The sequence below is a fragment of the Trachemys scripta genome, chromosome 5 (assembly GCF_013100865.1).
Source record: "Trachemys scripta elegans isolate TJP31775 chromosome 5, CAS_Tse_1.0, whole genome shotgun sequence".
In the NCBI taxonomy this organism is placed as follows: Eukaryota; Metazoa; Chordata; order Testudines; family Emydidae; genus Trachemys; species Trachemys scripta.
The window spans coordinates 83,341,542-83,364,706 of record NC_048302.1 but is presented as its reverse complement, the minus strand read 5'-3'; the positions used below and the strand labels follow the sequence as shown (position 1 = coordinate 83,364,706).

The 23,165-nt window shown below is 40.4% G+C and overlaps 1 protein-coding gene across 5 annotated transcripts in view; it reads right to left on the bottom strand.

Moving 5' to 3' along the window:
- The window catches only part of MTUS1 (microtubule associated scaffold protein 1), a 215,152-nt gene that overhangs the window by 148,972 nt on the left and 43,015 nt on the right, over positions 1-23,165 (bottom strand). For all 5 annotated transcript variants that reach the window (XM_034772661.1, XM_034772666.1, XM_034772663.1 and 2 more), the window contains exons 2-3: positions 14,368-16,719; positions 11,903-12,098 (exon numbers count right to left, since the gene is read on the bottom strand). In XM_034772661.1, the coding sequence (XP_034628552.1) occupies positions 11,903-12,098; positions 14,368-16,515 (2,344 nt within the window). In that variant the 5' untranslated portion in view covers positions 16,516-16,719. The remainder of the gene's footprint in view (positions 1-11,902; positions 12,099-14,367; positions 16,720-23,165) is intronic.

Here is a 23,165-nt window from a genome sequence, read left to right as displayed (position 1 = left end):
CCTTGACTGTGTTTTCTAATATGAGACATTTTCAGCAGATGGCAAGGGTATTAAGTAAATCATGGGCAAAGATGCACAGAGGCATTTTTCCCAGCAGACTCATCTTTAAACATTTTTGTAGTTGTGTGTAGTTGCTCTGATAAACACTATAAAAAACAGAGGCAGGATTAATACATTTCAGAAAGCTAGCTGAGTGTTCCAAGGATTGTTCTACTAAGTCTACAAGTAAACTGTGCTACAGTCTAGCTCAGCTAGCATTCAGAAATGTATTAATCCTGCCTCTGTTTTTATAGTGCTTCTCAGAGCAACTACACACAAAGAAGAGATTAGGTGCTACACATACTTTTAAGTCTCACTACCAATTAAGTTTTATGATTTATTTTTCAAAATATTTCTCTTCCATTTGTGAGAATAACAGAATACAGTAGCAAACTATAGAGGGAAAAGAATTAAACTATCAATTCACAAACATCTGTCAAATATACAAAATGAGCAAAATAAAAATATACAAGTTTTCATTATGATAGTCTTGGGTATTACTAATAATAGTAACAAGGAGTCTGGTGGCACCTTAAAGACTAACAGATTTATTTGGGCATAAGCTTTCGTGAGTAAAAACCTCACTTCTTCGGATGCATAGAGTGAAAGTTACAGATGCAGGCATTATATACTGACACATGGAGAGCAGGGAGTTACTTCACAAGTGGAGAACCAGTGTTGACAGGGCCAATTCAATCAGGGTGGATGTAGTCCACTCCCAATAATAGATGAGGTGGTGTCAATTCCAGGAGAGGAAAAGCTGCTTCTGTAGTGAGCCAGCCACTCCCAGTCCCTATTCAAGCCCAGATTAATGGTGTTGAATTTGCAAATGAATTTTAGTTCTGCTGTTTCTCTTTGAAGTCTGTTTCTGAAGTTTTTTTGTTCAATGATAGTGACTTTTAAATCTGTAATAGAATGACCAGGGAGATTGAAGTGTTCACTTACTGGCTTATGTATGTTACCATTCCTGATGTCCGATTTGTGTCCATTTATTCTTTTGCAGAGGGACTGTCCGGTTTGGCCAATGTACATGGCAGAAGGGCATTGCTGGCACATGATGGCATATATGACATTAGTGGATGTGCAGGTGAATGAGCCCCTGATGGTGTGGCTGATGTGGTTGGGTCCTCTGATGCTGTTGCCAGAGTAGATATGGGGACAGAGTAGGCAACGAGGTTTGCTACAGGGATAGGTTCCTGGGTTGGTGTTTCTGTGGTGTGGTGTGTAGTTGCTGGTGAGTATTTGCTTCAGGTTGGGGGGTTGTCTGTAAGCGAGGACTGGCCTGCCTCCCAAGGTCTGTGAGAGTGAGGGATCATTTTCCAGGATAGGTTGTGGATTGTGGATAATGCGCTGGAGAGGTTTTAGGTGGGGGCTGTATGTGATGGCCAGTGGTGTTCTGTTATTGTCCTTGTTGGGCCTGTCCTGCAGTAGGTGATTTCTGGGTACCCGTCTTGCTCTGTCAATCTGTTTCCTCACTTCCCCAGGTGGGTATTGTGGTTTTACGAATGCTTGATAAAGATCTTGTAGGTGTTTGTCTCTGTCTGAGGGGTTGGAGCAAATTCGGTTGTATCTTAGGGCTTGGCTGTAGACAATGGATCGTGTGATGTGTCTTGGATGGAAGCTGGAGGCATGTAGGTACATATAGCGGTCAGTAGGTTTCCGGTATAGGGTGGTGTTTATGTGACCATCAATTATTTGTACTGTAGTGTCCAGGAAGTGGATCTCTTGTGTGGACTGGTCCAGGCTGAGGTTGATGGTGGGGTGGAAATTGTTGAAGTCCAGGTGGAATTCTTCAAGGGCCTCCTTTCCGTGGGTCCATATGATGATGTCATCAATATAGCGCAAGTAGAGGAGGGGCATTAGGGGACGAGAGCTGAGGAAGTGTTGTTCTAAGTCAGCCATAAAAATGTTGGCATACTGTGGGGCCATGCGAGTACCCATAGCAGTGCCACTGACTTGAAGGTATAAGTTGTCCCCAAATCTGAAGTGGTTGTGGGTGAGGACAAAGTCACAAAGCTCAGCCACCAGGCTTGCTGTGGCCTCATCAGGGATACTGTTCCTGACAGCTTGTAGTCCATCCTCATGTGGAATATTGGTATAAAGTGCTTCTACATCCATGGTGGCCAGGATGGTGTTTTCAGGAAGAACATCAATGCATTGTAATTTCCTCAGGAAGTCTGTGTCTCGAAGATAGCTGGGAGTGCTGGTAGCATAGGGTCTGAGGAGAGAGTCCAAATAGCCAGATAATCCTGCTGTCAGAGTGCCAATGCCTGAGATGATGGGGCGTCCAGGGTTTCCGGGTTTATGGATCTTGGGTAGCAGATAGAATACCCCTGGTCGGGGTTCTGCAGGTGTGTCCATGTAGATTTGTTCCCGTACTGTAGCTGGGAGTTTCTTGAGCAGATGGTGTAGTTTCTTTTGGTATTCCTCAGTGGGATCAGAGGATAGTGGCCTGTAGAATGTGGTCTTGGAGAGTTGCCTGGCAGCCTCCTGTTCATAATCTGACCTGTTCATTATGACTACAGCACCTCCTTTATCAGCCCCTTTGATGATAATGTCAGAGTTGTTTCTGAGGCTGTAGATGGCATTGCGTTCTGTACGGCTGAGGTTATGGGACAAGTGATATTGTTTGTCCACAATTTCAGCCTGTGCACGTCTGCGGAAACACTCTATGTAGAGGTCCAGTCTGTCATTTCAACCATCAGGAGGAGTCCACGCAGAGTTCTTCTTCTTGTAGTGTTGGTAGGAGGGTTCCTGTGGGTCAGTGCACTGTTCAGTGGTGCGTTGAAAATATTCCTTGAGTCGGAGACAACGAAAGTAGGCTTCCAGATCACCGCAGAACTGTATCATGTTCGTGGGGATGGTGGGACAGAAAGAGAGTCCCCGAGATAGGACAGACTCTTCTGCTGGGCTAAGGGTGTGGTTGGAAAGATTGACAATGTTGTTAGATGAGTTGAGGGTACCATTGTTACTGCCCCCAGTGGCAGGTATTAGTTTAGATAGCTTACAGTCCTTTTTCCTCTGTAGAGAAGTGAAGTGTGCATTGTAAATGGCTTGTCTCATTTTTGTAAAGTCCAGCCACGTGGAAGTTTGTGTAGAAGGCTGGTATTGTATGAGAGTCTCCAGTTCTGAGAGCTCATTCTTGATCTTCTCCTGTCTGCTGTACAGGATGCTGATCAGGTGGTTCCTCAGTTTCTTTGAGAGTGTGTGGCACAGTCTCTCACCATACTCAGTGTAGTATGTTGATTGCAATGGATTTTTTACCTTCAGTCCTTTTGGTATGATGTCCATCTGTTTTTTATTTGGAGAGGAAGATGATGTCTGTCTGTATCTGTACAAGTTTTTTGTTGAGGTTGATGGATTTCCACTCCATACGGCTAAATTTAGTGCCTTGCATGGTGTCAAGTATCAGGGGGTAGCCGTGTTAGTCAGTCCTCGCTTACAGACAACCCCCCAACCTGAAGCAAATACTCACCAGCAACTACACACCACACCACAGAAACACCAACCCAGGAACCTATCCCTGTAGCAAACCTCGTTGCCTACTCTGTCCCCATATCTACTCTGGCAACAGCATCAGAGGACCCAACCACATCAGCCACACCATCAAGGGCTCATTCACCTGCACATCCACTAATGTCATATATGCCATCATGTGCCAGCAATGCCCCTCTGCCATGTACATTGGCCAAACCGGACAGTCCCTCCGCAAAAGAATAAATGGACACAAATCGGACATCAGGAATGGTAACATACATAAGCCAGTAAGTGAACACTTCAATCTCCCTGGTCATTCTATTACAGATTTAAAAGTCACTATCATTGAACAAAAAAACTTCAGAAACAGACTTCAAAGAGAAACAGCAGAACTAAAATTCATTTGCAAATTCAACACCATTAATCTGGGCTTGAATAGGGACAGGGAGTGGCTGGCTCACTACAGAAGCAGCTTTTCCTCTCCTGAAATTGACACCTCCTCATCTATTATTGGGAGTGGACTACATCCACCCTGATTGAATTGGCCCTGTCAACACTGGTTCTCCACTTGTGAAGTAACTCCCTGCTCTCCATGTGTCAGTATATAATGCCTGCATCTGTAACTTTCACTCTATGCATCCGAAGAAGTGAGGTTTTTACTCACGAAAGCTTATGCCCAAATAAATCTGTTAGTCTTTAAGGTGCCACCAGACTCCTTGTTGTTTTTGTAGATACAGACTAACACGGCTACCCCCTGATACTTGACACTAATAATAGTGTTGAGAGTTCTTAGACAAGTGAGTTAGGTTGTGCTGTCCCTTTAAGTACTTCTCTTTACATAGGACTCTGGTTCTCAACCCCCGGCAGTATGCAGAGGTCTTCCATGGGTACATCTAGATACTTGCCTAGTTACAACAAGCTACATAAAAAGCACTAGCGAAATCAGTACAAACTAAAATTTCATATGATTTTATAGTGCTCTCTGTTCTATACACTAAAATGTAAGTACAATATTTATATCGCAATTTATTTTATAACATGGTAAAAATGAGAAAGTAAGCAATTTTTCAGTCAGTGTGCTGTGAGACTTTTGTATTTTTAGATCTGATTTCATAAGCAAGTAGTTTTTAAATGAAGTGAAACTTGGGGTATGCAAGAGAAATCAGACCCCTAAAAAAGAGTTACAGTAGTCTGGAATGGTTGAGACACACTGATTGGGGGGATAACATGACTCAAAGCAAACCCCATTCCATATGTAAGACGGCATTCTAGAATATTAGTTCATTTATCCACGAGTCATTATGAAAGTGCTCCTCCTTGACAGATTTAGGATCCAGTAGCAGCTCATACCAAAAATATGGTGGAGCTGTAAGCAGCAGCTTGTGTATACACAAACACCCCTCCCCCTACACGTTAATATTTTCAAAATAAAACTAGTGCACGCTCATGAGTGTTACACAGCAATATTTTAGTAAGCAAGAAGAAAACAGTTTCACTATTCCCTGTCCATCACCTCCCTTCCAGAATGAACAAGTGGGACAGAGCACGAGAACAGTATTGTCATCTCTGCTGCCCCAACCTCATTCTTTATTCCAGAATCTCTTACCATTTTCCTCTATGCTCCACAGCACCAATTCATTCACAACTTCAAGTGACAGTTATTCTCTGCCCATAACCTTCCAAACCCCTTCAGTTCCCTCCAAGTCAACCCCCACCTGAACAGAAACATGCTGTCCACCCCCCCACCATCCAAGGTGGGGCTCCTTATTTAACCACTTCATAGCTCAGAAATATGCCCCTTGCTCGGAACCGTCATTCACCCAACATTGATAGACTCAGAACACTCCTTCCCATGCAACCCTCTAGACTTTCCACTTTTCCCAAAAATGCATCAGCAGGCTTGGAGCCACCCCACTGACACAGCTGTACTGGGCCCAGACAGAGGCAGCAGAATTGTGCCAACAACCCTATGCTTTGCCATTGTGGGGCTGAACTGAAATAGTCCTACAGAGGATTGCATTCCCTACTTTTGTTCCTCTTTCCTCTGCTGCCTGCAGTCCGTGCTGCAGGGCCAGAAGTCCCCCGGTATACTCCTGAGGCAATTCTGCACCAAAAAAATAAAAATTCTTCCCACAACATTTTAAAATTCTGCAATTTTGTCAGACAAAGGTGGAGGCTCCAGCATGGCTATGGGGAGCATGGGCCATGGCTGCATGGATGTGGGAGATCATGCTACAGCGCCTGCCCGGGATATGGACTCAGCAGTCAGGCTGCACCAGACCTGACACACTGCAACGGCAGTGCTGGGCCTGCCCCTCGACACCAGGTGTGAGTGGGCAGGCTCAGCCCAACAGGATCCAAGTGTGGGTTGAGAGTGTGGGACAATCTGGGTGTGGGCGGCTCAGTGCAGGGATCTGGGTGCAGTACGGGAGATCTGGGTGCAGGGGCTTGTTGGGGGTTTCTGAATGCAGGAGTAATAACTCTGCAGTGGGTCTAGGTGCAGCTGAGTGGGATGGGGGTCGGTGAGGCTCAGCAGGAGGGTCGGGGGGGCAGATGTACAGAGGTTGGGTGAACAGTGGAGCAGCTCCCCATACAGTGACCCCTCCCCCTGCAGCTGAGGAGCAATGGGAGCAGAAAGCAGGGGACGGTGCAGAGCTTCCTGCAGCCAGGGAAGATTTCTGGGGGTGGATCTGACCTAGCCCTGGCTGCTCCATGCAGGGGAAGATGAAGTCCCATCCTCTCCAACCCCAGCCAAGCCGGGACTAGGAGCTGAGCCCAGCATAGGGTAGGAGCCATAGCCCTGTGTCCCCCTTCCTCCCCGTGGTTATTTACCTCTCTACTGGCTGCTCCAGGCACCCAGAAACACTGTTGGGGAGGGTTGCATGACCACTCTTGTGGCTCCCCTTTGCTTCCCAATCAGAAAGGGATTTTTCTGCAGGGAAGCAAAGATACCTGCAGGAGACATGAATTCTGCACCTGTGCAGTGGCGCAGAATTCCTCAAGGAGTACTGGTAGCAGCCAGGTGTGCTTCAGCCTCCAGGAGGCTGGCTGCAGCTCCACCAGTAGCAACATGCGTTACTGTAGCAAGGCCTGCCCATTCCACTTCTGCCAATAGGCAATCAATCATAGGACCTTCATATTCTGTTTCCACGCTTTTGTCCCAGTCATCTCACCCAATTTAAGCTCTGGCCTCCATACCATGATTCTGTACAATCTTTGCTGCAGGGATAGGAAGGCTTCTGAGTATCAGCAGTGCTACACTACAGCCTGTTGCTGTTCAGGTTTTTGCAGTGCATCTGGGCAAGTTCCACAGCTACGAGATTTGAATAAATCAATGCTGTGACAACAAGCAGAACCAGCAATCAGTCCACCAATGCACAGATGTGAGTTAATTAAAAGTCAACATTTACCTGCAAATATATGATAAATAGAACATCGCACTTGATTTTTATAAGAATAGACAAAAACAGCCTCCCCACATAACACTGTTGGAAAGCACTGGCTTTGTAATGGCAAGCACTGTAGGGAGACAAAGCGATTAATGGTAAACAAGGAAAGCAAAATAAGCCAGATCCCATTGTGCTTTTTCCTATTGTTGTCCACATCTATACACAACATCTGTCTTAAGGATTTTCACTCCTCTCTACACATCCCACCCCCTTTCCAACCATCCCCTTCCCATGGGTGGCTGGGGGAAGAAGACACCCCTCCAATCAAGAGATCCTACTTCAAAGCAAATCTAATTGCCAAGTTTCTTTGCATTATGAAAACTTTATAAAAAAAAATTTCTTTAAGTCAAAAGACCCATCCCAAATTCTCAAAGTTAGCAGCATGAGTAGCTGGCTAGTTTTTAGGAACATTTTGTTCATCAATAGGATTGAAGCCTGTAGGTAGCATGTAATGTTGTGTACTTGCTTAGATACATTATGGATACAAGTTGTCAAATTTCTGTTTCATTACACTACATGGTCACTGACTTGCATGAGGAAAAGCGTTCACTTCTGCAGAATACATAGTCTCTCCCCTTATAAATAGTTCAGGAAGAGAAAAAAGGTTATTAGTTTGGTCTTATCAGATAAAATATTCAACAAAATTCAAGGGTAATGAGTATGGTTGAGGAATGGTACGAGAATATCCCAGCAAGTCTTTACAAGTTATGATATAGTACCAAGAAATTGCCCTGCAGGAACTGGAACACCTCACTCCAAGAGGAAAGTTTTCTCATGGGTGTAGATATATTTCAAACAATACTAATATTTGGACTGTTAAAGCCAGTCTCTGCAAGCATTGTTACAACATGCACCCTGCTTCAGGTGCAATGCATTAAAAACAAGAGTGTGCCTTGAAACCAAAAGGACTGGATATGCTGAACGCCATAGTGCAGTTTGTTGTGACTGACAAAAATGAAACTGCATAGATCGAAGAACATACCCCTTAAGAAGCTGTATGTCTAGGTGTATTTTTATTTATTTATTCCTTCATTCTAAAAAGTTCTGTTGCTAAGGTTATGGGTCAGGTTTATCCCACTCCCCTGCATTAAAACCAGGCCTCAAAAATCCTTGGCAAGAAGAAACAAAGTCTAATCTACCAAATTAATACCAGGCACAGCTTCCTGGAGTGACCTACTTTAGCTTTAAGACAATTTGAGACATATGACAAAGAAAGCAACTTTACCACTCATTAACTTTTACCTGTGTTTCTCTTGCTAACAGTGAGCTGTCTATTCTAATTGAACCTACCATCCACAGATCTTACAGGGACTCTGGATAACCGTAGTAGTTATCCATTAACACATAAGAGCAGAGAGAAAATGTCTGGTTTGGATATACAATGAAAACTCCTCTAGTTTGTCACTGGGCCTGTCAAATACAGCATCTTCTGTAATATACACAGCCAGTGAGATTTCTCTTTCCAGCTGCAGGTTTAATATTAATAACTGGTTGAACTCCATCACCTACATTATGCTGAAGTCAGGCTGAAGGATCAAAATGTTTCTTTCTAGCCATGAAGTGATTTCCTGACCATTCTGTGTCCAAATGATGCATTGGCTGATGCAGAGGTTCGGGGCAGTCCTTTGTTTGAGCACAGACAGAGCTCCAGAGAGCTGCCCAGCAAAGCATGTCTATGTAGGGTTGACCAAGAAGTGATCATTAGTCTGAGGGAACAGGTTCGGCTGGACTGGTAAAGATGACTTACCAACATATTGACAAGAAATAAAGCTTCAGGAGGAATGAATGATCAGGAGGCTTTAAAGTTCCTTGCAAGGGCACTCAAAGGACAAAAATTGTCACCTGAACACTTCACACACAGTTAGGCAAAGAACCCTCCAGATACAGAGGAAGATATTCTGTGCCTTGCTCTAGGGCAGAATTTAGGAAGAGAAATAACTTGATTAGATATGGAAAGAGGAAGTCCTGCTGATGTGACAACTATAACAGGTATGGAGAACTGAAGAGATCTAGCAGAGGAAGGGGCCAAGAGTTACCCCACCATCCAGAATGAGCTGACTGCTTCAAGTAACATCACTCACAAGGAAAGCATACTGGAGGGCACCAAAGAGAAGAGTGCAAAGTCTGAGATTGGCTAGGTTCTTAAAGGCTATAACCTAAGTGGGATGAGCCCCCCTACACTTGGCACGCCTAGTGGACTTCAAGAGCTGATGCCTGTTCCAAACAGGAGCTAGCTGAAAACCCTATTAATGATATCCAGGAGGAACTATATCAGAACGTATAGCCTTTGAGAACCTGGCAAGTCCTACACCATTCCAGAGGAACAACCCAAGTTGTACAGTAAAGTATGTTGGTGTTTATGGGAATTCAGTAGAGTACAGAGGACTCCACCGAAAACAGTTGATGAAACTCCTTCCATAAAACAAACAGAGAACCACTGGTTTGTGATAAAGATGGAACTTTAAAGGAGGTGGTTCTACTTCTCAAAAAAGAAGCAAGCGACAGTTACAGGATCTGCCCATTGCAACGCATAATCTGGCATTGATCCTTCTGCTTTTGGATTGTCCACATCAGATTTTTAGCAGGAGAGGACATGCAAGCATTTGGGGTGGGGGTGTTGCATATATGTGTGAACCCTCTCTGCTAGGCTTCTGAAAACAGCCTGAAAACATGCTTTCAGATCAGAGTACCTGGGAAGTATGTTAACTTTTTAATACTTTAGTAAAGCCTTGCATAGTACTAAATGAGGCAGAACTAATTAATAATAATACACACACACACTCCCTCTCTAAAACAGAGGTAATCTGTAGACATAGTTCTGTTCAGACATTGAACACAAGAGGTAAATTAAACATTGTTTGCTGCAAATGGTTTTCCTGGCTATCATCATTCCAGCTCTTTACTGCATGGTTCTTTGAAATAAGGTTGGCCTCTAGTATTAAAATGGGAAGTATATGTAAACTTTATAGTAGAGACTAGTTACCAGTCAGCTTTACCAGTTGTGCATAGGGACAATGGAAACTCAGTTGGTTTCAATTCTATTAGACAAGCCATTCTTTGTGGAATAAATGGCATACATTCAGTCATCTAAGACTGCCTTATACTGTTACAGCCTGGTTTCTGTTCTAGTTTTAACTATTGGATCTTTTCTAAAATACTCATTCATGGATAAAGGGAAGTGATAAATTAGTTAAAAAGGAAGTATTTCTTGATTATGGATGAATGGGTCAATATTTCAATTGTCACTTGAAGTTTTCTTGAAATACATTTCTAATAAAACTGTTTTTAAAAAATATTCACTGTTGTATAGGGAAAGCTATTTGAACAGATGGTAGATTTCATATTAATTTTTCTGTTATACTATTAGAGTATGCTGCAGCTGATCAAAGAATCTTACTGTTCTCCTTGGGAAACTATGAAAGGCTGAAAAAAATATTTGCCATAATGCTGGGCAAGGGAAGTCAGAAATAAGCTCTATTCACTTGATTTGACTGGTTTTCTCCTTCAAAGGGGCCGTGGAGAAGGATTTTAATCATGCCTCACCACATGTATAATTAAGGGGAGCATTTTATGCTTTTTTACATCAAATTGGGTGGGAAAAAGTCAAGCAAAATGCAGAGCAAGTTTTTCTGGATGAAGAATTGGGTGTATACTTTTCAAATGATAGTATATTACAAGTTTAGTCATTTATGTTCAAACTACCTTTGTAATTAGTTACCTTATCGCAACAAGTAAGATCAACTATGTCACTTACTAGAACATTCAGTTTGAATCTGAATGGCCAATAGGCCAACAAATTCAAGCCCCTCATTCCATCAAATCACCCAGTCCCTTTCCTTGCAAGTGGAGGATTGTACCTGTTAATGTTTTGTTCAGTCTAAGCAATGGGTCTTCTTTGAAATCCCTCGAGATGCACATGGGGAGTTGTTGAATGTTATCATGAAGTTTCGTATCTGTGGTATCCTAAGTTGTTCTCTCTGGCTTTCACAACTTTCAAATGATTTCAGTTCTATTTTCACTTAGCACCTATATATATTTAATCTTAATATATTTTCCTCACAGTACTGCCACACCCTCCTTCAGGCATTTTTTACTGGATGAGATTTGAAGACATTTAATTGGAACACAGCTAAATCAGAGATTTATAGTTGGGATAGAAATCAGGTTTATCCCTAAAAATGGTGCCCCTCCAGTGTCATGAAAACTGTGCTTTGAAGCTGGTGAGAGCTAGTTGTAGAATTGTTTGTAATGGAGTTCCCCATTCTCGTAAAGCCCTAATTGTTAGGGACTAAAGAACCTACAAACTGTTTTTGCCTTTTGAAATGAATTCCTTTTATTATATTATTCATCATGCATCCAATTGAAAGATGCAAATACTGTACAATTCAGACTCATCCAAGTAGCCTCATTTCTAGATTAGATTTATGGACACTGAAGATAGAAATCTAGTAGACATGGGCTGTCGTATAACCTCTGCCTCCTACTTAGAGGACAGAGGATAAGGAAGAAGTTATTTAGAGCCAGAGACTCCTCTAGACCACCTGATGAGGTCTAAATCAGGTCAACAGCAACCTAAAGTGACTGCCCTCCCACTTTTTTCTGTAGTCCATGAAAACTGAGCAATTTCCTCAGCTTTAATGCACTAGCATCTGCATTGGCAAAAGCCACCACAAGTAGCATTTTTGATGACGTTTTCGTAAGAGGAAACCCAGACTAAACTAAATAAAAGAGAAGCTTCCAGAGTGTTGATGCACATTGAGATGCTGGACTATTATGGTTCTTGCTTTAACTATTGTGTGGATTCCAGCACTTCTGACTGGGTTCAGATCTGTCACATATCTTAGTCACTAATGTTATAAAACTAACCTATTGGAATAATGGTAAAGTTTAATGCCTTGTTTTTAAGGAGTTTATTACCCTAATAGAAATTCTCTTACCAGAACTCGATGGCAGAACAGCTCTTTGAGGAGATGACATTTTAGTTGTGCACACATTTTTATTTTCACTTCCTCGCCTAGAGCGAAACACAGAAGGCACCACTTTCACCTTGGGAGCAGATATACTTCTTAGAGTGATAGGGCCTTCCTTATGTATATTTTTATCTTGTGCTGCCCCAGTTTTAGCTGAAGAAACCTGTAAAACACAACACTATTGTAAGAACAAGTTGTTTCACTTATTGCCTATAAAGTAGGTGGGGGGGGCGTTTAGCATCAATTACCAGAAAGAAAATTAGTCACAAAGGGAAGTGATTTCAAGTAGGTGCTTGTTATCCAGGAAAGTTGGTCCAAGTTGGTCCAGGAAAGGAAGAAACACAGATGAACACTATCCTCTGCAATTCAGAGTTATGTGCATCTGCTAAATTCATTTTTAGAGGTCACATAATGGGTTGGGATATGAGGTGACACTAAATTCCAAATTGGTCATGGATACCTAAATTAAAGTCTGTGCAAAAGAGTGCTGCAACTCCGGTTTAATTTAAATCAAATTCTGAATGTCTGGTTTATTTGGGTACAGATAGGAATCAAGTAGTTTATTTCAAAATACATTCATGGTAAAGTAGTAGTTCACATGTGGGCTAAAGAACTGAATGCAATGCAATTAGTGGCATCCTACAAGTCTTCATGGCTACATTAACATAAAAGATTCCCAGTTTGGTCATTTAAGAAAAGTTGCCAGCAATCAGAATCTCAGTAAGGATATTAACTGGATTACTGATTTATCTAAATAATTCTTTTCTCACCCAGAGGAGACTATACTTATTGTAACTTTAAGGAATGGATGCAGGGCATGTTGAAGAGATAGCACTGGCTCAAGCTGAATGCCTCATTTGGCGTTGCGCTAGTTTCACCACAGAACTCTCTCACTTTTAACTAGCACAAGCTCAGAAACACATGTAGTATAGGAATGGGTATCAAAATATAATCACCTAGTCATGCTCCCGCACATTTTGTGGATTTTTGTTCACAATGATTTAATCGTACAAGAGGGGAACCAAACCCACTTTGACTTGAGCCATAGTTCAGACTCATTTCGAGAAATTTGTACTAAAGACAAGATCACTTTCCTCCCCATGAGAACCTGATTAAAGAAACTCCAATGCAATATTCCAATTATTCCATCTAAACAGAGGGAATTTAGTCTTAGGACTTGCAAATCTTAATCTTGACAGTGTGATGTATACCTCCCTCAGAAACCATGAGAAATCAAAATTTCAAATTTGTTAAACAGCTAGATTCTTACTCATAACAGAATGTTATTTTAGCCTTGAATTCATCCAAGTGTCAAAATATACTAAACTGCCAGCATATTTTACAGGTGATAAACTCGGTCTCGGTTTAACTGTCTTACTCAAGGCAATAAAGACCAAAAGAATTGAACCATAATATGACCATAGGTACAGTATAAGAAACTAAAGAGACAGTAGATGAAAACCTGGCATTATTGAAGTCAATTGGGATTTTGCCATTGACATCCATGGGGCCAGGATTTCACTCTAGACCAGAGTTCCTGGCTCCCAGTCAGTTACTTAGATTATACCTCTCCTGACCTATTCAATAGGTTCATGCTGGCTAATATTACAAAGGCAGACATACTCTATATCAGTGAGATAATGAAGTCATGACAGATACATTTTAGACTTGATATTTGTTTAGCTGAGGTAGTGTAACTAGTGACTCTCTCACCTCTCAACAATAAAATGTGTCCAAAAAAATAACTTTTTTCTGGTTTGTTTTAGATACCTACTTTTGGCTAGTTTATGAGCGTCCTGAACTTCATATACACCAAGCATCCAATGTAAGTGTGGATTACATAATTCCCATGAATTATCCTGATTTGGATATTATCCAATTTTATAACCAAGTAATTTAATTTCTGGTATGAGAAATTTATCTTGAGCTTTAAAATCCAAATATTTTTCATTTAAAATGTTGGTAGTGTTAGAGTGTGAAGATACTCAAAAAGTTAAAGTGCACATTGTAATGAAGTGCACAGAAATAAAGATGTATTTTTAAAAGGTTCCATACAAGTCACACTGTAAAACTTCACTTATATCAGATTCTCATATACCATTTTGAAAATCCATGCCTGCTAGCCACATTCAGAGTGTTTTTTACATGCAGTAGAACAGGACTGAGGCTGAACAGATGAACACTTCCTTTAAAAAAAAAAAAAAGTTATGTAGATGCATGTTTTAAGTAGTTTGCAAAAAACTGAGATGGCAGGATTCCTTTCAAGATTTTCCCTCTCCCTCAGTATTCTGGAGGCAGAATTAACTCCATAGTCAAGGTTGTATTGAGATTTACAGATTTAAGAAACAATTTCCATTCACGGCTGTACAATGTACGTTTCCAGATTTAACATATGCAGATCAGTTAATTGAACAGTAGATGCATAAACTTACCAAGGGAACAGGGTCAACTTCAAATGTCTCATTTGCTGGATCTTTTATTAGCTCTTCCGTTTCCAAAAGAGTTCCCAAATTGCAATTTTGCTCATTTTCAGCTCCAGTCCAGTAGGTGCTTGTGACACATGGCTGTGCCAAGGACTTTTTGCTTTCCATTTTGTCATTCAGTTTCCCTTTTGAGTTCTGTACACATGTTACAACTGCAGCAGAAACAGAGGAGGATGTTGAATTGGAGGAGCTTGCTTTGTCAATGTCTTCTGGAGTCTGCTTTACTGGAAGTGTTTTTGGAATTTTGTGAGAAGCGTTCTTTGAATGAGTTGTAGCATGTACAACTTGGCTAGGAAAGAGCTGTTTATTAAGAGGTTGCTTATGAGGCTTAGTCACTGGTATTTCTGCTTTAGTATCTCTGTCTAAATCACGTTTTTCCCTCAATGCTTTGATGGAAGAGGGCAATTGCCTTGGGGAAGAAACTGGTGAAGATGATGAGGTAGTAGAGAGTTGAGGGGATCTCGGAGATATTTTTAATGAAGCATTATCTTTTGACTGTAACACAGCTCTTGATATAACTTTTGGCTTCACATTTTTAAAGTTTGGTTTTGGAAAGCTAACAATCTCAGCTTTTCTAGCTTTGGTTATTGTTGAAACAATAAGAGACTGATTTTTTGGTTTCACTGCAATTTGTTCAGAACTAGTTTTAAGTGAAATCTTTCTATTGCATCCTCTCATTAATGCATCATTCTTTCCCAGTTTACAAGGCCCAACTCCAGCTTCTGCCAAAGCTGAAACAGAAAATTTTGGTTTTTTTGATCCTGTCATAGGTGTAGAAATACATGAATCAGGACTGGTTTCACCAGCTGTTGGACTGAAGACCACAAAAGTTGCCTCACATTTCAGCTCAGCTGTAGCAGCCCCTTCTGGTTTTGGTATAGTGCTTTGTAGTGATTCAGACACTGCAAAATAGCTGGGTACATCTCGGAGAGCAGTGTTTTTAGCAGAGACATTTTGTTCTTTGACTAAACGTTCACTCACTTTGTTTACCACCTGTTCTTGGTCTATACTTGCATCAAAATTCTGTATTGGTAGAGCACATAAATCATTTACAGAGTAATTAATTACCATTCTGGTTGGAGATGCGTCAGTTTCGGCATGTTCAGGTGTGCTATGCAAATACTTTTTAAAATCTTTATCCATATTAAAATGCTCTGGTGACACTGAATTCTTAGAGTGACAATCTAACCATTCAGCAACTAGTTTTAAGGACTGCATTTCCATTTCTTGGGACTCTCTCTTTTGTGGTGCCACATCGACATAATTGGTGCCTTTTAGAGACTGTTCACTAACCCCTCCAACATCTGGAGAAGCAAGAGGTAGTACTACCAAATCTGAACAATTATTTGATGGGTTTGGGCCCCCTGAAGCTTCCAGCACAGATGAACTAGGAGGTTTTTCTGGGCTACTTGTCTCAAGACTTTTTCTCATATGCATTTCATCAGAAGAGATGGATGTCAGAGGGAGAAATGCATCTTCGTTTTCACTTCCCATAGTTTTCCCCATGTTTTTAGCCATATCAAGAGATTCATTGACACCAGTGACCTCTAATGCCACATGAGCAAAACCTACTTCATTTTCGATTTCAGAGTTTTTGCTCCATTCCAAAGGGGTAAAATGCATTGTACAGTTACAGTCAATCTGTCTATAAGGCACTGGTTGATCAGTACTTTGATTCTGCACTCCTTTTAGAGCAAGGTTCTCTTTTAAGAGGCTGGTTGGTTCTTTTAAGTTATGGTTCAAGACATAAACACAAGTCTGTTCAGTTGCAGGACACACATATGTGGCATCAATATCACTCAATGAAGCACCCCTACAGATCAATTCACCCCCAGTCTTTTGTAGATCAAGTGCTCCAATACATTCCTGATTTAAAGAAATAGTTGTGAAATCATTTACATCCTTAAAATCCATATTATCTTCATGCTCAGCCATTTTATTACACTGGCTAGCTGAATTTCCATTTATATTGGTGGTATGATTAATTGAGGGTGGTGTAGTTGTGTTACATGTAAATTTATTTCCATTTTCATCACTGATAAATAAGGGAGACTGCAAGCCATTCTTTGCCTTATTTTCTGATTTTTCAACATTCATTCTGAGTTTTAATTTAAAACTTTTGTCATCTTATTTTCACTTAAAATTCTAGAAAACGCAGGTTCTTCTGAGTGTTGGAGAATGCAAAGCTTGGCCCCAGAACAGTTCAGTTTTGTTATAAGACACTCAAGATGCAGTTCTTCTTGCTTACATGCTCTTCACGTATATCCACAAATCTTCTACAACTTGAACCCCTTATGTATTCTAAAATTAAAAAGACATGAAAGTTAGCTGAACCAGAATTTAATACCAGACATTTCATAGGCTGCTTAGTCTTTGAAAAAATTGTAATTTTTACAAATGGAAATCCTTTTGCCTTAAAAAGTAATCAAATTGAAATGTTCAACAGCCCTACCAGATAAACAGTTCAGAGTATCTGCTAACAAAAAGGTAACTTCTTAAACAAGTAAATCTAGATTATAATCCTCATTTCTACACATCCCCATCCCCCACAACTCCAGTACCACTCCTGCATTTAACGGGAGAGACAAAGTATCAAGTAGCTGTCCACAATGTGTCAACATTTTCTGAAACTGAAAAGCAACTGTGTGGTAATCGGAAGCCAGAAAACAAAACTGAGTAACTCAAGAATCAGTGAAGATGTTGCCTCTACACATCCTTCATTTTTATTATTCTGCATTTAAAATGATCAGCTGTTTAGAGCTGTACTACATGTGCCTCCTCTGCTGAAGATTCATACAGTTGATGAATATTTTAGTAGAGTCATCAATGGTTACTATTTCTCAGCAAGTAGATGGAGATTTCTGAACCACCACAAGTCTTACTCTTAAGTTTTTTATAGGATGTTCCAAACTTTTTACTATGCCCCAAGCATCTTGTTTTTTCCCATATCAAGAAAACATTCTGGCTTTTTGTAATTGAGTGTTTGAGACATATTTCTGTGCCCACAAAGTATTGTTTTATACCTCCCTGTTTCACTCTCATGTAGTAAGAGCACATTTCATATCAGTCACTGTTCAGGTCAAAACTTGTCAACCAGTACTGCAATGAGCTATAAGCATGTCCCAACCTAATTCAGTATAAAATACCTGCTATGAGGAAGGAGGAGACTAGTATATAGAAGTCCTTGTAACCTTCCTTTCTCACCTCTTTATAGTTACCATAAGCACAGAGGAGCAAAGCAAGGGACAGAGAGGCACTGAGGAGAGGCCCTGTTGGTAGGGACCTATTCATAAGGCTTTTAAGAATTGCTGTATGCACGTTTCTATAGGATACTGAAGGTCACCTGAGTTAGCATAAGTTGTAACTATATACCTTCCCCCCAGACAATCAAAGTGTTTACACACAAAAAAAACTTGGTCAGCTACATTGCTACGTTTTGTACTAAGAGAAAAATTTTTTAACACACCCTTCTTTTTGACAGACATGACTTGGGGGCAGTCCTAATGTGCATAAAGTATTGCACAACCATTGAAAGTATAATTAGTATTAACATAAAATGAGAAGATAGCTTTGGTGCTTATATAATCCATCAAAAAAGCAGTGTTGAGAATGTTAAGGTTACATAGCTGTCAGTCACTTGAGTCAAATGATAAAATTAATGTTGCATACATAAACCTAAGTTTTCTCTGTGTGTAAATTGTACTACAGTGCTGTGTTGTGACTACATTGTAGTCTGGATTACAGATTTACATGACCATGCTGATGTAAAATTCTTAGCATCTACTATCATGTAGTATGAATAGCAGTCTATAAAAGACCTCGCATACAATAGTTACAGTGAATTAGGTAAGGGCTACCCCTCCCCGCATAATTTGCTTGACACCTTACTAAACTATAAAATCAGTTATTCAAAATATAGCATGCAATCATGTAATTCAAGATCATATAGCAAAACAAAGTTATTTCCTGATTTGAATGCTTACCTGTCCTTGCAATCAATTTTAGATCAAGTTATGGATTTTTTTTGTAGCTATTTGACTAGAAACCACAGGGGTCCACACATTGGAAACAGAAGAAGTGTCATTGCACAGTCAGTCAACCATGCATGCTAGTCCACTCTGCCTTTCTGAGTAAGGTTGGTCAATTGTTGATGAAGAACCCTTTTACTGTTTACAGTAGTAATGTTTACATCCATGCACAAAGGATGTTTTCAAATATTCAATCAAAACTGGTTTTCCCATAATCTCAGAAGACAATTTCACTCATAAGGATCTACCCCTTCCAGCAAAAATCTGATTAGAAATATGAAGAAGATTTATGTTATTTCCTATAAAGAGGTTCTTTCCACTCTCACTAGAGGCGGAGCTGTTTTTGCTTCAACGTTTAGTGACAGTTGACACTCAGCTACAAGAGGTGAAGTTTTCAGACCAACAGCAGAGTTTGAAGTGACTGAAAAGGTCATATCAGAAATGCATACATAACCTTATGACAGCATTAACTAGTGCTTGCTATAAATATCCACACAAAGTTAGACATGATATAGTCCAAAAAAATGCATTTGGTAAAGCATGTACACATTTTATTTTACTGTCTTAATTTACAAGTGCACTGAGTGATTATTTTTCATTCTAACTTTATTAAACAGGAAATCTGCTAAACAATAGAGTCAGTGTATGACCTTATCCAATTCAACCAGTTTAATGCTGAAGTCAGAGGAAACAAGATTAAACTGACTTAAGTAAAACAGCACACAAATAACTTCTGTATATCTGTGCAGAAATTAATTCTTTGAGATCCAATGCACCATTGAATGAAACAAACAAACAGTGTACTGAAAGGCCGACTGTGATGAGTAGAGCTGAATAGGAAACATTTCCAGTCTCTCAGAAATGAAAAATAAACTTGCATTCCTCATCAGAATGAACCTGAGACCTTGAAGTTTCTCAGTTAAACAGCCTTCTGGTTGGTATATTCACCTGGAATCTGGGACACCCACATTCAAGTCCCTACTACAATAATATTTAATTATTTCCTGGCAAAAAATGTTTATTGAAACTAGTATGTTCCCACAAAAAGTTTGTTTTGATAAATTTATATTTTTGATTAAAAAAAGTACACTGAGTTTCTCATTCAGCTCTGATGAGTTTAGTCTCGCTTGTAACAGTAGTTTAAGCCCATGTTCCAGGCCTTCAATAGCAGCTCCATTCATGTAGCAGTCTGTGTTACAAGGTGACAACTGATCAAGTTTTTAAAGTATACAAATAGCACATATAACTGCACATACGTGGCCTATTGTAGATTTGTAAATTCTAGGGCCAGCAGGTATGACTGATCATCTAGTCTGACCTCCTGTGTAACAAACTGTAGAACTTGCCAAAGTAATTCTTCGAACACCTTTCAGAAAGACATCCAATCTTGATTTAAAAGTTGCCAGTGATGGAGAATCCACCAAAACCCTTCATAAATTGTTCCCAGCCAATTGGAGCTGCGAAGCCAGCGCTCTGGGCAGAGGCAGTGCACAGAGCTGCCTGGCCATGCTTCCACCTAGCAGCTGAGCAAGGGGGATATCACCACATCCAGGAAGCCCCACAAGTAAGTGCTGCCCAGAGCCCACCTCACTCCATCCCACGCTCCAATCCCCTGCCCACTCCCACATCCAAACTCTGCTGCTAGGGGGTTTGGGGGGGGCACGCGCGCGGGGGAGCCCAACACTGCCCAGCACCAGCCGCTGCAGAAGTCACAAAATTTGTGACTTCCATGACAAACTCACAGCCTTAAATGTAATTTCTCTACTCCTACTCGTGATTCCCATTTATCCATCCTGGGATCACTTTAGTCCTTCAGCACAGTGTTGCATTGGGGGCTCATGTTCAGCTAATTATTCACCTTGATCCCAGGTCTCTAAGAAAAAAAAAAAGAAAAGAAAGTCACTGCTTCCCAGCATAGAGTCCCCCATCATGTAAGCAAGACCTGATTTCTTTGTTCTCAAGTGTATGACTTCATATTTTGGCCATATTATAATGCATATTGTTTCCTTGTGCCCAGCTTACAGTGCAATCTAGATTGCTTGGTATCAGTGACGTGGTCTTTTGATTATTTACCTCTTCCCCTATCTTTGTTACTGAAACTAAAATCAGTAATAATTTTATGCTTTATTTCAGGTCACTGATAAAAGCGGTAAATAGCATAGTGCCAATGATCAGTCCCTACAAGACCTGTTATGAGAAATGAGCCTACGAATTTACTCTAATTGTGAGCTCAACTGTAAAAAGTACGCAAAAGTTCCTAAGATGTCACAACAAATGTTGATGGGAAAAGTATGAAAAGGAGACAGACTAAATTAGTCTAAAACAAAAAGACCTATGACTCAAGCACTGTGTTAAGATCATGCTTGGTAAATAAGAAAGTGTGGGTTCTTAAAGAAAGACTTTGCGGGGGAAGAGACTGAAGCTACTGGAGCGAGCTTCATCATCATGGCTGTAACCTCCACCATTTCCTGGGCCTGTGTCATCTTGATACTGAAAGATGTCCTGACCAGACTGGGGAAGAGAAGGATCCACATGAATCCCAACCACCGCCTGAGATGAAGTGGGATTGGACTTGAACAGCTCCAGCTCATCTCAACTAACTTCCCTCCCACCAACCCCAAAAAGGACAGTTACCACCATCTTTGATACTATCTAAAGACTTTCTAAAAAGCCTCTCAAGGGAAAGGGAACAAGAAAGGTTAAAATGAAATACTTCAATCTATAACATTTTAAATGCTTTGTTTTTCGTTCTTTTCTGTACTTTAACGAAAGGTTAAAAGAATTTTTAGTGGTGTGTTTGCATGGTACTATGCAGGCTAAGGTCTCTGTATATCAAACCCTAGACCTTGTTTAACACGGTTTAATGTTGGATAGAACTCTGCCGGTCCCGGCCCAGATCAAAAAGAAGGAGGGTTGGTCGATGGGGCAGCTTCCCATCACCGTAAAAAAAAAAATTGTAACTACTTGCATATACCACATAAACCAAAAATTACGGCCTGAGGAGGATGGAAAGCATTCAGATGCGCATATGACAGCATATGAGCAAATCCATCAGGAAGTCACCCACTTGATGGTCCAAATTCTGACAGCCAAAAAGTGTATATCCATAGCTACCTGGAATGTATGAACTCTAAATAGAGCAGGAAAATTAGCACAGGAAATCAAAGAAATTGATAGATATAAAATTGATATACTAAGAATTTGTGAAGTTAGATGGAAAGATCAAGGTATGATAACATCTGGAGAAAAAACAATGTTCTATTCAGGTGGAACCAAACATGAGAGTTGTAGGAATCATCATGAATAGTGCTGCAAAGAAATCACTTATGAATTGGCAGCCAATATCAGATAAGCTACTGGCAGCTAGACTCCATTCTAGGCACATTAAGTGCACGATAGTCCAGGCATATGCCCTTACAAATGATGCAGATGAAGAGGACAAAGATTCTATACAGAATTGAACAATGTAATGAAAGAAATACCAAACCACAATCTTGTCCTGGTTATTGGAGATTTTAATGCCCAGACTGGAAATGAAAGAAGAGGTTGGGAAACCATCATTGGCTCACATACAACTGGAATGATGACAGACGTCACAAGACTTCTTGAATTTTGTGCCGAAAACAATCTTAGCATCTGCAATTCTTTCTTCCAACATAACACACAAAAAGACATGGATTTCACCAGATGGTCGTACACAAAATGAGATCAATTATATCTGTGTTAGTCAGAGGTGGAAATCATTATCAGTGTTGGACACAAGTATTCAGAGGAACAGATATAAGGAGCGATCACTACTTGCTGAAAGCAAACATCAAATTGAAGTTTAAAGCGCTCAAAAAGAAAACACAGACTCAGATTATTCAATACACAGAAACTACAAGATTGCAGGATACAAAAAGAGTACCAGATAGAAGTCAAGAACAGGTTTGATGCCCCTAAATATCTTGAAGAAAATGAAGTGGAAAAATACAGGGATCTTTTCAGAACAGCTATGCTAAAAGCAGCTGAAAAGATAATTGGTAGAAAGAGAGGAAGCAATAAAGAACAGTGGATCTCAGAAGAAACATGGAAAATTATAGACAAAGAAGAAAACAAAAAGCTCTAGTACTACAACATGCGACTGAAGAAATAAAACAAACTTACAGGAACCTTGACAAAGCAGTAAATAAACAATGCAAAAAAAGATAAGTGAAATTGGATAGAAAGTAAGGCTGGTGAAGCTGAAGAAGCAGGGAAAAGAAACAATACAAGAACAGTCTACATGATCCTGAAACAGTTAACAGGATATGGATCAAAATTCAGAAGTGTCCCAGTGAAAGGGAAATGAGGATAAATTTTGAACACACAGGAGGAACAAGAAAATAGATAGGTGGAACACGTCAAAGAAGTGCTAAACCAACCAGAATCAATTACAAGACTGGAATTTAGCAATGACAAACCATTAGATTATCTAGATACAGATGTATCTGAAGTAAAAAAAAAAAAATCATAGTAAAAAAAGCATTGCAGAAGCTGAAAAACAACAAGGCACCTGGGTTGGACAGCATTCATCCTGAGATGCTTCAATATGGAAGCAAAGACATGGAATCAGTCATCTGTTTGCTGTGCAACAAAATATTAATGGAGGAGAAAGTGCTGGAAGAATGAACCCTCTGAATCATAATCAAGTTACCAAAGAAAGATGAGCTAAACAATTGGTCAAATTGGAGGGAAGTT